Source organism: Falco biarmicus, chromosome 5, assembly GCF_023638135.1.
Source record: "Falco biarmicus isolate bFalBia1 chromosome 5, bFalBia1.pri, whole genome shotgun sequence".
NCBI lineage: Eukaryota > Metazoa > Chordata > Aves > Falconiformes > Falconidae > Falco > Falco biarmicus.
Window position 1 is genome coordinate 34,773,623 of NC_079292.1, and position 17,316 is coordinate 34,790,938.

The 17,316-nt window shown below is 38.3% G+C and overlaps 1 protein-coding gene across 3 annotated transcripts in view; it reads right to left on the reverse strand.

Moving 5' to 3' along the window:
• The window catches only part of LGR5 (leucine rich repeat containing G protein-coupled receptor 5), a 93,210-nt gene that overhangs the window by 31,406 nt on the left and 44,488 nt on the right, over positions 1-17,316 (reverse strand). For all 3 annotated transcript variants that reach the window (XM_056341010.1, XM_056341011.1, XM_056341009.1), the window contains exons 3-4: positions 9,798-9,869; positions 8,134-8,205 (exon numbers count right to left, since the gene is read on the reverse strand). In XM_056341010.1, the coding sequence (XP_056196985.1) occupies positions 8,134-8,205; positions 9,798-9,869 (144 nt within the window). The remainder of the gene's footprint in view (positions 1-8,133; positions 8,206-9,797; positions 9,870-17,316) is intronic.

The following is a 17,316-nucleotide window of genomic DNA, read 5'->3' on the forward strand; positions in this document are numbered from 1 at the left end:
GAAAAGATATTATTCATACAGAATTGTAAACAGGACTAATTTATTGGTACTCTAAAATGAGTGAAGCTAGATGTTTGAAAAACATTTGAGTTGCACTTTTTGATCAATTAAATATGACTGGATACTTAGTTTTATGCCACCGGTAGGTTTCTAAGGGAGCATGTATTTTTTTCCTTTTTCTGAGTCTTGTCTCAGGAACAAGTCCGGCTACAACCTGGATGTACCTTGTGATCAAGGAATTCCTAAGTATCTTGTTGTAATGCCTTGCTCATTCATTCATCTTTAAATCAAATGTTAGGGATGGTATTGGGAAGGAGATTTCTCCCAGGTCATCCTTTCCTCTGAAATAAATAGCTATTACATGACTCTTCTTGCAATGGATGAGGGCCTGAATACAATGAAGGGACCAAAGGGGATGACCACAGACAAAGAAGTCAAGGACAAAATGTTTCTTGACATTTAAGTTTAAAATAGAAGAGGTAAAACCAAATGAAAAGGGGCTACACATAACAGGCAGGGGAGGCAGAGAAGTGAGAGCACATGAGGACTGATCGGGAGCATGGTGGATTAAAGACGGGGCGCACTCCTCCCGCTCCTATCGTGTTCCTCTTCTGACCCGGCTCTGTTACGCAGGGAGCCACAGCCAAGCCTTGCCACAAGATATGGGGTAATGACGGGCAGGAGTTGGGGACAGAGCCTGTCTGGGGACGATATAATGGGCAGCAGGGAGTCACCTGCAGCCCCACCACCTCTGCTAGCACGTGGTGACATGGACCCTATCATGTTTTTTTTCACAGGAGTTTGACTAAAGCCTCATTTAAGTAATGGCAAGTGACATAGAAGCTGGCTCTGAGAAGTGGATGCAATGAAAATATAGCTGGCTATTGCGAGCCATGTTTTTCAAACATGGCCCTTTATGCAGGATATCCCCTTCAGTCCACAGGGGAAAATGCTAGGATTATTGTAAAAGCTTGATTACAACACATCGGCACAGCAGTTCCCAGAGCTCACTTTCAATTCTGCCCTTGTATGGTCTTCTACAGGACTGATACAAAGCACCCTGTGCGGCAACAGCAAGACCAAACCAGAAAAGTTACAAGGCACAGTTTAGCAGCTTTTGTTTCCGTCCCACTGCTCAGTCCTACATGAGGACATCTCTGCAGCTTTGGGAGTTTCAATCCTTAGTGCTTCTCTTCATATCCAAACCTGCTGCTCAGGTGTTTTGGCAAACCTGCATTCGAGATGGTGGGCCAGGATGCCAGCACGCCGTGTCCAGTGAAACAGCCATTGGCAGTGCTACGTTTATAGAAAGATTGGCTCTGATGCTGGGTGGGAAAAAGTCAGGGCCAGCAGGAGTTGTTGGGTTATCCCAGGAATCTGGCTGCAGACTCAGATCAGGACTCCACAGCGCATCTGGTGTGGCTGGGAACGCTTCCAGATCCTGCAGCCAACTGGCTTGGAGTGGCCTGTGTGACGCTAGTGACCTCTCCTAGCCTCCCAAGAGAGGTGGCTGTACGTAAAGCGCCTATTGGGGACAGTCCCAGGGGCATGCAAACTGCCAGATGGCTCTCGGGAACAGTTCAGGCAAATGTTAGTTGGCACGGGTCAAAAGTGTGCCAAGGACCCTGTTAACAGCGCAGGAGGACAGACAGTCATGATCAGTGCCTGGGAGCACTCTGAAGCACTGTTTGCTTCGCTAGGCTGGCTGCAGCCACAGTCTGTCACTGTATGGTGCCCAGGAGGAGCTTCTTGGAAATCTACTGTGAGCCCCTGTACTGCTGAACACTCGAACAGTGGCTTCTTGTCCTCTTCCCACGTGTGGTGTACGTCCTGGTGGGCTTCAGCCATGCAGGATGATTTTTGGCTAGCAGTTCTGAGGTTGAGAAATTTGTTTGCCCCTTACAAATGTGATAAAAAAAAACCCTGTTTTGAGATTACTCAGAAGACAAAAGAGTCAAATGCCTAGTAGCTAGTGGCCTGGAATTGCTGCTCTAGCTCAGCCTATTTACACCACCCTGTGAAAGCAGCTGGCCTTACGGCTGGCTGAGCCAGGGACTGCACCCCAAAAAAATAGTTGCACACGGATTTTAAGAACCCTTATATCTCTATCCTTCTCCCAGCTGCTTATCAAGCTAGAAACGTGTCTGTGACTGAGAGGGGTGGTATGACGTTGTAGTAGTGCTCCATCTTTCAGTCACTCTTCTACCTAGTGCACCCCAGGACTCTAGTAGCTTGGGTGATTAAGATGTGCAATAAAATGAGGAGACTGCAATGGTGAGTTTTGAGACATCTTTGCATATGTGTACAGACACCTGCATGGGTACACACAACCTTGATTTAAGCTGTGGGAAATGCCTCCTCACGGAGTTTGTGGGCACCTGTTGAGGTACTGGGTTTCCTAAGAAGGGTAATGCCTTCTGCAGGCTTCATTATCATGGGGTGTGATGTGGAAAACCACAGCTAAAGCTCCTGTCTTTTCATGAAAACAGTTCTCTTGGGAGGGTGTGATTTCATCAGTTGTTTTGTCATTTAACTGAAAATCAGAAATATTAACACAAGCATGAAAACGGAAAAATATTGTTTGAAGTTAACATTTCTGAAAAAAAAGGCAAACTGCCTGAACTGGAAGCTTTTCAGGACTCTGTGCCTTCAAAGTCTTGAACTCTATGTTTGGATTCAGAATCTAAAGATTAAGAATGGAAACTTCTCTTGAAATGTCAAATATTTGGAGAAGTAGGGAGAAGATGAAATATCCATTTGCTGACCTGTTCCAGCCAGGAAATTATTAAAAACATCCAAGATGATTTCTAGATAATCTTTCAGGTAAAACTCAGTGTCACTACTAGGTGCTCCAGTATTACTAAAATATATTAAAAATAAAATTTAAGTGAATTAGAAATTATTAGGAAATCTTAAACAAACTTCATTGATACTTGTTACTTGTAAAGTCAAATTAAGTTGCTTCAGTAAATTCCAATTTTGCAGGTTGTCCAGGGAGAAAATACAGGGTTTTTTTCCCTCTGTCAACTGCTGCCAGTGCTTTGGAAGATGGGCTATGCTGTATTCTGCCCCATTTCCCACTATTAAAGTACAAGTCCTGTTAAATTTTACAGGAATGAAAGCAGGTGATACAGTAAATAATGCTTGCTTTTACATGGTCTTGATGACTGGTTTGGCATGGGCAATGAGATAGTACCCGATCTGTTCTTGATTTTTACTGTTTCTGTGTCTGACAATGCAGCAGTAAAAGCTGCTCATTAACAATGATGTCTAAACAAGAAATAAACAGGTAGTGAAGTTTCATCTGTAGTATTCACTGCAAAGGGTTGTATTACAATAGTCCCAGTAAAAGAATAGCAGAAGCTTTGCTTTTCCATCAGCAACACCAATTATGCTTTCCTTCTATATTTAGCAACATTCACAAATGGAGATATGCAACTTACTGCTTGCTAGTAATAAAAAATCTGTGTTAATGTGTTCAGGGAAAAAATAAATTTATTGGTATGTATTGTTATGTCATTGACTGTTTTTCCAATCCCTTCTTATTCAAAAATAGTTAAATTATATGCCAATTCTGGTACATAAGGGATGTAATTAGAAATTGCTAGAGAAAAAAAGACACCTATTTAAACAAATACATACATTAAATGAAAATAGCTGGGACAGAAAACAAGCTGTTAATAAGGATACTTGAGAAACAAATCAATATACATATGTAAAAGTTTTTTTGACTATACAGGTATATTAAAAGGCTCCTTGGTTTAAAAGCAGAATGGAGGTATTGATGCTGTGGGAAACACAAAATCCAGAGACCATCCGCTTATAGTCAGTTCTAAAGAAATACATTTGCTCAAGCTGAGTAACAGGGAAGACAGCATTCAAGTGGCTTTCAGACCCTGCTGCCAAGATTTAAGTTGTGACACCTCAGTGATTGTGTGTTCCTCCCTTTCAACCATAGTACCTGTGAACTTATTTTTCTCTTCTTGTCTTAACAGAACTAAATGCCATTTGAATTGTTAGGACTAGTAATCGAGATAATTTGTTGAAGATATCTTTCTGCTGAACTTGGAGATCAAAACCACATCTCAAAATCAACATGTTCTGGTTACTTCCTTAAATCCTCCTGCCACAAAGGGAACTGGGGTCCTGTGCAATCACTGTCCAAGCTCTTACAGCTGAACTTACTTATTGATCAAAGTACCTGGTCACTGTTGTTGCCTATTGAACTACAAAGACTTTTATAAATGGGAGAAGATTTTAATAGTGTTTAACCTTTTTTTTTTCTTCAGTGGCAGAAATAAACATATTGTTATTTGTTTTGAGGCAGCAGTATAAGGGTTTTCTCATAGATTTTTGCGGTTGAATATGAAATTCATGAATTCTAGGTTTTTTTGGTTAATTTTTTTGTGCCTATTTCTCATTTTATAGTATTTCTTGGATAAAGTTTAAAGAAGACTGGTCTATTCTAGAAGTAGGTCAAACCTTAAGAAATTTATGAATATTTATCACTCAAATTTGTCAAGCCATTCTGCATGCCAGCAATATTACAACTTGGATAAGAAAGTGTAAGAAATTGTTGCTTTTTCCTGCAATGCATCAGTTCTTGTTCAATGTACCACAGGTCATTTAACATAGATTAATGTATCTATTAATACTGATACCTATAGTCAGCCTGGAACTAGATAATAAGGACAGCATATAATCCAGAAATACCTTTTTGTGCAAAAATTTGTGATGAATTTGCATTCCAAGTAAACATGGAAAACTTGTGCGTGCATATATATGCACCTGTGTATTGTGCATGTACACACACACACACACACAGAGTTATATATGTATATTTATATAAAAATGATTTTAACGTAATCGTCTTTACATTGGTTAAGGCAGTTACTATGACTTGCCCCTTTACATGACTGCCTTTCTTGAGTAAAACCACAACAGGCAGAGATTTGAGTCCTGTCACCAGTTTTCAGTTTTTTGCATCTATACTAACCTAAAGCAAAGGGTTAATGAGGCTTTCAGAAATTTTGCCACCTGCATAGTTAAACATAATAAATACAAGAAGTTGCTGTCTTACAGGAATTGCCTTTGTGAAGGCTTTTAACCTCTTAATTACACTCTTGAAAAGACTCCTGCTATTTCAAAGGTTTCAAGAAATAATTCCTATTGTAAATCAGAAGCCAATGCAAGAACCACCTTGTGAACAGAAAATTCCTAGAGTATATGAAAGAAGAAATTGAATCTGTGCACCACTTTATCTGACAGGCACAACCCCGTTTAAGCAAACAAAAGAATAATAGTTTTCTTTTCCTAAAGAAGTCTCTCTTGCTGGTGATCGTCTTTCAGGTGATAGTAGCTTTTCTGTACAACTCCTATCATTCCATCTTGGGTCTGCTACACAGCTGTCTAAAGGTTTCCACTGACCACTCCTCCCTCTGTTTTAATTCTGTCACAAAATATCAGTCCTTTACATAGACTGCACAAACTATGTTTAGTTTACTTCTTCAACTTCTTCACCCAAGGAAAAAAATGTTTGCAACAAAGACTGAGTGAGACTGTCATTTTGTTTAGAAACTGTGCTGAAAATTCAACAGTCTCTTTCAGAGCAACAAAGGAACTCTTGTTTGCTTGGCTTATCGTGTTTTGGTCCAGCATGTGTATAGAGTGATGTGATCTCAGCAAGATTTTTTTTGTTTGTTTAGCAGAAAGAAAATCTAATATAGTCACTAGACCAACATTTTCTCATGGCTTTTTCAAAGATCAAAGGAAAGAACCGTAACCTCAAAAGCATATGGCTAAGATATTTCAGTCTGTGTCTGGTCAATAAAGAAAAAAGGTACTGACCAAATAACAATTAAAAGATAATTAATTCTTAGGGCTGTTTCACCTTTAGAAACCTTAATGAATGCTTTGTATATTAAGGAGGTAAATGTTGTTCAAGATGGACATAAAACCTGGGAGCTAATACAATGTAATGTGTGTCTGTGTAGTGGTAAGTTATACACAGATGACATAATTTTGCTGAAAATCAATTCATTACATTAATTCTGTTCTTCAGATTTTGGCTGAATTAAATATATGCAAAAGATGTTAACCTTCTGGTGGAACTTCTTGATATACAAAAAAGAAGAGTATATTCAACACAGTGCATTTCTCAACCAATACATCTTAACTTGGACATCTTGGTATAGGTGATCACTCGATTCCTGCCATTGTTAAGACTTTTACCAGTGACGCTGGTGATCAGTGCACACTACAGCAACATTTTTTGTGACAGCTATTTGAACTTCCAAATTTGGATCTTGGAACTTGTTAGGAAAATAGTTTTATTTCAAAGTAATTCTGTGAAAAAGATGGCCAACTAAAGCACAGAGAGTCAGCTGACATTTTTCTCTGTCCAAACAACCTGCCTGCCTATCTTCAATCATCTAGATATTTTATGCTGCACATTCAAAATCAGTAGATCCTTTAGAAAATTTAGTCATTTTTTTTGTATCAGGTTAGAATGGAATTCTACGGATAATTCAGAAACATACTCTATTTACTGCATGCTGCATTGAGACAGCAAGAGTGGCCTTGTGGTTGCAAACTCTGAACAGCATGTGCAGCAGAAGGAACTCATGATAATTGAACAAGAACATGGCAGATAAATGTAGGTACAGTCAGGTGTCAAGTGAGGCACTTAGGGAAAAGGCAATTTAAACTTTACATGCCAAACTCTTGAGTAGCTACTAACATGCTAGAAAGAGATCCCACAGTTGTAATAAGCATGAAAATAACAGCTCAGTGTTGAGTACAGGTTAAAAATATTAAGCAAAACAAAGTTTGGGGAGTTAGTAGGAAAGCGAACAAAAAAGCTTCCATATTTCCCCTCTATAAATCCATGGTGTGCCAATGCTTTAAACATGTTGTGCAGGTCTGCCCCCTCCTCGACTCATCTCAAATCAAATATATGGGAACTGAAAAGAAGTTCGGTAAGAGTGACAAGGATGACCAGAGGAAAGGAATAGCTCCCACATGAGAAACAGTCCTAACAGCCTACGTCTGATAAACATGACTAATGGAGGTGCAACAGAGGTTATAAATCTGGTGTTCAACAATACGGAACTACTGTTTCCACTTTCTTCTGATGCTGCACTTATGGGACATCAAATGCGATGAGAAGTTCCAAGTAAATAACAGGAGGTACTTCACCATGCTACACAGGGCTAGCTGATCAGCAGATACGCTGGCACAAAAAATTCTGAGTTTTACACTGCGTCAAAAAGCAGTTATACAAACTCATAGAACACCACTCCTTAAGAGGTATTAAATTCAAAGAAGCCGCAATAGGCTCAGTGAGTCCCTGAGTGCAAACCTCCAGCAGCTGTGACAGTTTACCAAAGCAATATTATTATATTCTTTGCCTTCTAGTTTTCCTTTGGCATCTGCTGTTGAAGACTGTATACTGGGCTAGGTCAGCTTTCAGCGCAACCTCGTACAACCATCCTTATGTATGGGGCAGAAGCACATCAAAATAATTTATTCGTACCACAAAGCAGCCAATCCTCACTCCTGGTCTAGCAGTTCTGGCAGGAGTTCTGTTAAAACTGAGGCTTGTGGACTGAGTCAGCACAGCACAGTCAAGAACTATAAATACGGAGACCTGCCTGAAGCACAGAATATAATTAAGCATCCCCTAGTACACTTTGTTTCATGAGTTAATAGTGTTTTCCATACTGCTTAAACAGAAAAAAATTACACCAAATGAAAAAAACCAAGGGAGTCATTTGGGATTCTTTCTTTTCCCTGGTAAAGAATCTTAACAAGAAACCATGGGAAAGACCAGTGCTCAAGGGACTATATTCTTCTTGACAGACAGAAAGCATTGCAGGGCAAGGAGTGTCTTCTCAGACGGTGAACCAGTTTATAACACTGCAAAGAAGCTGCTGGTGTCATGAAACTACTGGAATGAAATCAGTCACTTTTGATGTTTAATTGAGAGTACAATTCTCTTGGAAAGCAGCTCAAAGAGAGTTAAAAGAAAATGTTGATTCAGCACATTATTAAATGATATTAACAGGTAATTAATAGGTAATCATACATTATTGTTCATGCAAGGTTACAAGTTGTTTTATCAAGTATACTTACAGAGACTGCAGGCTGCGCAAGTTCTGGAGTGCTTCAGTAGGAACCTGGCGTAGCTGGTTATTCTGCAGCATCCTACATTTTGGGTAGCACAAAACCCAGAATCAACTCAATAAAGATAATTTCCTTCTATTGTAAATTTTCTTCCAAGCTTACCTCCTTTGTACTGGTTCTACTTCGAGATTACAAAGGAAAGTACACAAATACTCCACCCCTGTCAAATGCCAGTTCTCTTCAAAGTAAACAAATACTTACAGCATATTAGCTTTGTGAACAGCTACACATCAGCTTTGAGCAGGATTTTCAAAGCAGCTGAGGAAGTCAAAAGAATAAATCCGATTTGCTCTCAATAGGGCTTGAGCCCCTAATTGCCTCCAGTGATTCTGAAATTGTCATCCTCGTGTACTGATTTTGTTTTCCTTCTGAAGTGCTTCACTTTCTTATTCTGATAAAGCTGAGAAGGACTGACTTTTCAAATCCTTACTCAGCAAAATGCTACTATGGCAAACAGAATTTTTACCTGTATAAGGAGTTTATGATTTGGTTTGAATAAATTTTTCTATGTAAAAACTGCTGAATTTTTCCCAATGAAATCAGTTTTCTCAAACGGATAGTTGATAGCAATGACCTGACAAATATCTTTTCTGAAATATCACATCATTTAGCTTGCAAACACTCAAAAATCACTTTTGATTCCAAAAGAATCTTTTCCTCCCTTTGAATATGGTTTCATTCATACTGCCTCATATCCTCGTTTGGACCAACTCCTGCATATATAAAAGGATTCTCTGCGGACAAAACTGAAGCAGTACATGCTGCCTTCAAAATAAGGCATACTTGATGGGACACTGTAAATCATTTTTGGCAGGCCTAAATCTCCTTAGGCCAACATGAGCTACAGCTGGCCAACTTAAGAGTAGATGGAGTGGGAAGCTCTTCATACTTCTTTCCCACTTACGTATTTTTTCAGTAGAGCTTTGTATACTCTTACAGTAGCATCTGGCTTGGTTTGATGCTGCCTAGGAGGTTGGCGTTCTTGCCAGTAATGCAGCTTCTGTGAACTTTACATAGGCAAAGACACCCTCTAGTATAAATACCGTGAGATGTGGCCTGCTAATAATTTTATTAACTATATGTACTGTTTTACTACTCCAAATAATACAAGGTTTTGTCATATTTTTTATAATTTATCTTATAGTAATTACATCACAAAGAACAAGATATAAAATATGAACTCAATTTTAAATTACATGGTGTTTTACAATAATGTTTTTTCCCTCTGGCTCTCAAGAAAAGAAAAAGGTAATCTGCCCCAGTTTTGTGTGATCACGAAAAGTTCACTAAGTTTTTTAGACTTGAAATCAGAACTTTTGAGACAAAGAAACTATTAACTGAACCAATTTTTACCTTTGATATTGTACAGAGACATCTACTTGATGAGCAAGTTGTTTTTAGAATGGCATTAATGTTTTCCAACCTTTGTGTTTAGGGTACTTTCTATACGAAAAAACAAAGATTTAATGATGTTCATATGTATCTTCAATTGAATTGTTCAAAATGAGCTGATCAAAATATGTAATTTACTTGATCAAAACTTCACTGGTTAATTACTTCCCTGGAGCATTTAGGAAATCAGAAATATATCAAACAACACACAGTTTACTTACAGCACTTTAAGACTGAAAAGGCCAGCAAATGCTCCCTTAGGAATGTATGTCAAGCCATTTCCTGCAAGACGTCTGTAAAGTTTGAAAAAGGAAAAGAAAAAGAGTGAATACTTTTTCTCTTCATGTGGAATTAATTTGGTTGTTAAAAAGTGCAACACAGTTACATTTGAGCGACTGATGCCAGAGGCAGTAGTTTAATAGCCTTGTTTTGTCATTAATACACTTTTAAAAGAAAGAAAAAACTAAAAAAAAAAGAAAAAAAAAAAAAAGAGAAGTCCTTAACTGTACAGTTGATTTACTGACAGCTGGACTGCACTGCAGAGGCAAAATGTGATTTCATTGCAAATTGACCTTATGGTTTAGAATGCACGTTGAATTCTTCATATTGTTCTTTTTAAGGATTAATCATCGGCAACTAAAATACAGATATACTGACAACAATTAGCATCACTGGATTTAAAGGCATGCACTTTCAGAATTGTCCATGTGTGATATCTGTGAATATTTAACTCATTTGCACTATCAAAATACATCCACATATTAATGACCACAGTCTACTTTAAAATAACTACACATAAAATTGCTGTACTGGTGGAATCATAGTTTTCCCTGTGTAATAGGCTGGCATAATGGGTATTTGCTAAAATATATGAGGCTTTCCCCCCTAATTCTATTGCACCTTCCTTCTCAGAACGCCTGAAAGTATTTTACAAACCTAGGTAAGTACAACAAATACTTCTGGTAAAGCATGCGGCTCTCGAGAGAAAAAGACTGCATTCTGTCAGGTTTGTGTTTAGGAAAGAGGCCATGTATTTGATGTGAAATAATGGTATTTCCATGTTCTCCATCAGTGCAACTCCAGAGCATCTTGCATCTAGCCTCTTGACATCTCAGTTCAGCATGAATGTACCCTAGATGGAAAATGGACTGGTAGCGGTCAGATTCGCAGCCAAGTTACTCTGTGACACTAGAGCCCCAGTGTCTCCTCTTAGCTGGCAACAAATGCGGGTTGATAAGATGTAACCCTCTTTGCAGACCACATTAAGCCAGGGGGAATTGGTATTTCTCATCAGCTAAGATACTGCACACCAAAACTGTAGACAGTTGTGATAGACCAGCTGATGTGATAACAGAGTTGACATTTCATTTGGCCTCTGGCCCCTTAGGAAAGACCACAGGACTAGATCCGGAAAATGCCTTAGGTGTCAAGCTGCCAGAGAGGAATCTACAGCACTGAAGTTAGCACCAGTTGCCAATACTGTTCATGGAAAAGGCCAAGTGCTTATGACTGCAGTCCCAAAGATCCAGCACTGACTGACCCTTAAACACTGTCTTCCTAAGGAGTTTAGCTGCCCCAGGCTACCTACAGGGTCCTGTGCACACCTTCTCTTTAGATACCTCTTTCATACAAAAAGTAAAAATAAAAATTGGGCCGTAAAGAAAGAAAACATTATTCTAGATCCCAGCTCCAAAGACTTTTCAGACATTTTCAATTTGTGGAAAAGGCTCCTCCCTGTACACACACACACCTGCTGAATGACGTGACCTGTAACTCCGAGCAAGTGGCTCATCCTCTTTCCATTCGACGAATTTAAATGTGCTCTGCAGAGGCGCTCAGCTTCAGACGGAGCTGCCGAGCTAGTCTCTCACTCTGAAATACACTGGAGTCTGATGTCCAGACATCTGAGAATCAGGCATATGCACCCAAATTCCTGCAGGCAGATGAGTGAGTCAAACCTGCCTCACTCTTGCTCCAAGGTGAGGCAGTCACAGGGTAAGCCTATTTTTTTTTTCAGATGTGTGAAATTCTCAGTTATTAAATATGTCTTGTACAACACCTTAGACAGATGAAACCATGTTCATCTTCTTTTTGGTAGACATAGCTTCTGCATTTACTTCTCACGAGTTTTTCAAACCTCAGGTCGCTCTTGAAGTTCTGGTTTGACTATTTTTCAGTTTGGAAAGAGCTTGCACCAATTTTGCAGATGGTGGTTAATACTATATTATATGATACTCCTCTCCTTATGGAGCAGAAGATCTTGCTCACCATGTATAGTGCTACGTATTTCAGTAGAGGGCTACATCAAATGTATCACAAATGACAAAATACACGTACATCCATGTAGTTCTCTCACCAAGCAAACTGACAATGACAGAAAAGGTAGACAGACATCTGGCAAGAACTATTTTCTATGTAATGATGTTGTCTGACCTTCAGGTACCATATTAAATTCTTCCACATGACACCTTTTTCATGATTTTCTGTGGAACTAACTTCAGGCAAACCACCTATCTTTTCCCAACACGCTCCATGAGACCACTTCTGACCACTGGCACAACAGTAGCATCTTCTCAGCCCTTTGGAATTCCCCAGCATTATGGTATTTGGTAAAAATCAGCAAAAATGATTCATTTGGATCATCTAATTGTTTCAATATTCTTGGATGAAAGTTAGCACAACAGTTCTTTAAGGCATGCTGCAAAGCTCATTAAGTTTGGCTTATTTGTTCCTGACCATTTTTAATGCCTTCCTTGCAGGTTTTTCCTGCTATTACTGTGTTTCTATTCTCAGTCTTGGCATAGGGGAAAATGAATCCCCTTGTTGACACTACAGTACCTATCAAGTATCTATCAGGGCTTACTCTTCTCCACTTCAGGGATTTTGTTTTCCATTACTCTAAATTATTTGAGGAAAGCTGCCCAGTTATTTTACTGAACCTTGGATGGACTTTGGGAAGTGATTTTAGTCAGGATGGGTAAATGTTGCTTTCCCTGAACAGACGAGGATGGACATACTATCTGTCTCTACAGTTCAGTATTTAGTTAATCATTTCTGAAAGCAGGAATGGACTAGCTTGTTTATAGCACTTACATAACCAAATGGCTGGCTTCTATTGTTTGAACAACTTTGACTTTCAATTTTTAAGTTATTTCTTTGAATTCCAGCATTTCTGACATTATTTTAGAAATATCTCATTAGGCACATTCAGGCTCAAATGTATCACCTCTCTTTAATGAAAAAAGTAATCAAGAGGACACAGTGTTACTGACTTTGGACCATATTTTTTGAGGTACATTATTCTAGAACTAGATTTTACTTATGCTGCTTCATATAATCTTGCAAATTCATGGAGGCTGGAAAAGTTTATGGTGAAGTGTTACCACATGCTTCCCTCAGTACCGGCTTCCTGCCACTGTTGGAGTCAGGATACTGGGATACTTTTGACTTAAACATAGGTTAAGTTTTTATACTACTGCATGTTTCCTTCTAAAAGATGTAAAATAAATGAGCTGAAAAGAAAGTATGTTGCCTCCATCCTTTCAAACGGCAGTTATTTATAAAATATCTTTCAACGCAGTCCAGCCCAGCTAGCAATCTCTGCGCACTGCCTTGAATAGCTGCAGTGCTGCAGGTCAAGTTCATGGTCTACGGTCGTATCTGAGAGAAGACATGTCTATGCTCTCCCTTGAATGTTCCCCATCTGTTTACCCTTTTGGTGTATTCTGACCTCTTCTGCAGTGTCAAGAGTTTTGAGAAATGGTGGTGACCAGGTCAGGAGAACATTCCCAAAGACAATACAAATAATGAGACGCTCACAGAAGGCTCTCAAAATGATCAGAAACTTTTTTTCTTGCAATTGTTGCTTGTGTCTGAAAAGAAAAACTTCATTCCTCAGCAAGAAGCAAATAAACATGAAGTTGTGACTGAGCACAGTCAACTTTTCCTTTATGTTTCTAGTACAATGTTTTTTCTTTGCCAGCTCAAAACTGCTTTGTGTGCGGATGTTTTCCGCACCAGGACAAGCCTTGCCTGGTACCAAGTGTCTCCTCATTACCTGCTGGGATGGCCGGGTGAACTTGAAACACTAAAAAGTCTTCTCTCTGCAGTTAACAAGCTGTGGCATTTAATAAAAGAAAGCAACTCTCCACTGACTGTGGAAAGAACCTGTGTCAAATCTAACCCAGCTACTCCTCACTGTCTGCAGTACGATAGGGGTTGTGACTGTGTTTCTTCTTTGCCCGAGTAAGATCTAGTTGAGCAAATGCTGAATAAGCACCTGTAAAGTGTATTTCAAAATCTAGTAGTATCAAAGCTATAGGAAGGACATGAAAGGAAGGCAACAGTCTCCTTGGGAAAAAGCATACGTTTTACATTAATTAATATTCATGCTGTGTTCTAACAGAATTAGCACAGTGGAAATTTCTGGAACAACATACTGATCATATCTTGCAAGGTGCTGAAGTGTAGGAGAATAGATGGGCTGATCTTGGTGTGGCTCAACATATGACAGGAATAAGCAGTGTGAGAGTAGTCAAACTCCGCTATTAAGAAGTGAAAATCCAGTGAAATCTGTTGTAATTCTATTTCAGAACAGATACAGTTAGGTAGAAGTTCATTACACTCAAATTCGTGATAAATATATCAGACTTAGTATCATGCCAATAAACTATAATATCAATACCAGACCGACTCAATGTTTCTAGACTAGTGCCAGCACATGCCCCTTAATACAGATTAGGTTATACAGCATTCCATCATTTGTGTTGCATTATATTTAATCAGTCCACATGTATCTATACAGAATGTAATTGTGAGTGCAATCTTAAATCATCCTTAATCTGTGCAAAGATACTGAGTGATTTCTACAAAAATAACTCCATTAATTACTATTTTGCCTTAATGTCCCTTTGACTCTGCATTTTACTTCCCTGTTCACTAACTGGTTTGCTGATTTTATTTAAGGAATGAGAGTAAAGACCACACATGCTAGGAGAATGCTATCATGAATTTGCTTACATATATCTATAGGTATGTTTAAAGATGAGTAGGCTAACATCAATAATGTCACAAAAATTCAGTCAGCTTTATGTTTGCCGGTTTTCTTGGAAAACAGATGTTTCATTCCATATTTGCTACATTACATGCTACAACTAACAAGCTCTCCAGAAAGGAAACAGAAAAAGGAAATGTACAGAAAAACCTAGAGACTGGTGAAAAAAACTTTGCTTTTGTGAAAAGAAACTGAAAGTACAGAAGGCCTGGGACAGTGAAAAACCCCAACAGCTGGGACAGTTCTGCTGCTATGTGGCACTAATCTTCCTGAATTTGATGCTAAACTACTAGGATGTCATGCAGAAAATTCCATTAAAATTCATGTAATAATGGATTGTGTCTTTTATACCTTGGGTACAGATAAGAAATCATCTTTTGTAATTTGAAACTTCTGTCTTAGAAGCCTGATTCACCTCTCCAACTGCCATAATTGTTCTGAATAACTGATAAAGATCCCTGGTGAAATCTTAGTCTCATTGATGTCTGTGGAAGCATTTGTGCTGACACAAGTAGAAATAGGACTCTCATTTGCAGCCTACCCGGGTATCGTATTTGCCAGTAATTTACTCTTTTCTGAGGAGTTGTACCAGTAGCACTAGTACCAATCCTAAAACTATTATCTTTTTTCTAATAAAGGAAATGGCTGTTTGTAGAGGAGCAACAGGGAAGTTTAACAGGAAAACATAAATTTCCAAATATTTTTCTAAACCAACTTGTTCTGGATATAAAAAATTGCCTCTGTTCAAGAATTACTGATCTCTAATCTTTTGTTGCAATTTTGTTTCTTGTCAAACTTAACCAAAGATACACAAGCACACAACTACACATATATTTAGCCCAAATATATAAAAATATAGCCAATATAGAACTCATATATCCCTATGACCATAATTTTTTTCAGCTTACATATACATTTATAGATCAGTAATACAACATGCTCTTGCTTCTTACATGAAAAATACTTTGATAATATGGATATTCTTCAAGCACTTACTCAAAGTCAACTAAAATTTTGATATAAGGGTTTGATTTGATATTTATTAGTGATTATTTTGGGGCCAATGCAATAGAAATGTATGCATTAATGGATGATTAATTACTGTGTTAATTAATTAATGGATGATATCAACATGCGTATTTCAAAATGTTTTTGAGATATTACTTTGTTAGACTAGCAATTTAAGTGTTACTCTGTATTTCAATTATCTTTTTATATTTCAAACTGTCATGTTAATTAAAACTGTAATCATTATAGTAATATAAAAATAAATGTGGGTCAAATGATATATTAAAAAATCTGATGCTCAGAGAGATCAAAGAAGAAAATGTAAAGATATTCTCCTTTCTTTAAAAAAGGGGAGGAGAGCGTGCAAGTCGTAATTGGGCTGTATATTATATTTATTGCTACTTACAGTTTAGTTGGAAATTCAAACATAACACAGTCTGCTCTTGCTTTAGGGCCTAATTGCCTTTTAAAATGCATGTGCCAAATTCTCATAGGGTGCAAACTGGAATAACTCCAACTGACCTCAAGCAGTTGGAATGAAATCAGTGTGTATTTGATCTTGAACCGGCTTTGATAAAACAGATCATAGATTTTTGTCAGTTAAGGGTATAGTCTAAAATGTAGTATTTCTTCCTCCACTTATAAAAGGTAGGGACTCTTTCTGCAGCCGGCATGAGTGTGATCCAATAACTGCTAAAGACAACTGATCTCACCTTTCATAAAGCCGTCCACAGCCAGCGCTGAGAACAAGCTGTTTTGCTCTCAGCACTGCAGAAGGCAGCACCCTTCTACAGGGCTCCAACAGAGTCCTTCTGCTGAAGAGGTAGCCAGGCACTGACCTTCTGACTGTAGGAAAGCCAACTGTTGGGAGGTACTCCAACATCAGCCAGGAAATGTCATGCTGATTCCCAGCAGCAGATCCCAAGGATACAACCAATAAGAGACATAACTTTACTTCTGTGTTTGAGGAATGTTCTCACCAAATCACTAATCCCAGAACAACCTGTAATTTGTTAAAATTCCTTTCTCAGTGTTTAAATGTTACAGCAAGATGAAGCAAAAAATGGTGGACCATATACATCACATTTCCTAGGCTGGGGTCTTCCAAGTGTCATTTACACTTCTGATGCTGGTTTTGGTTTTCTCCCAGTAGTGCCAGTATCACCAGAAAGAGTAAGAACTAATAATAATCATCATTAATAACAGAAAATGGCAGAAGTCTACAGCAGTACAACACAACATGATCAAACTGTCAATAATGAAAAATGTATTAGCTGTTTTGTCATTCCTGGGTGATAAGCAAGGGACATAAATTGTGTAGATCAAATTTTCGAGGTTACTACCATTTTCTGAGTGGTACAATGAAGCAACACCAAAGAATTACTGGAAAAATTATTGCTACTTCTGTTTGGAAACTCAAAAAAACAACTTAGAGAGAAGTTGGTTTTATTGAGCTTGCGAACCTATTAGATATAAATGTGATATTGGCTTAACTCATTACCCATAATCCTAAGGAAGTGGAAAACTGAACCGTGGAAGTATCAGAAGTATTCAATGCACTGAAATCAAGCAATCTACAAACAAGCTGAACTTCTACTGACAAAAAAAGAAATTATTTCTGTGTGCTTGCTACTGCACTGCACGCAGGGTGTTTAAGACTTAAATTAAAATCCGGCCTC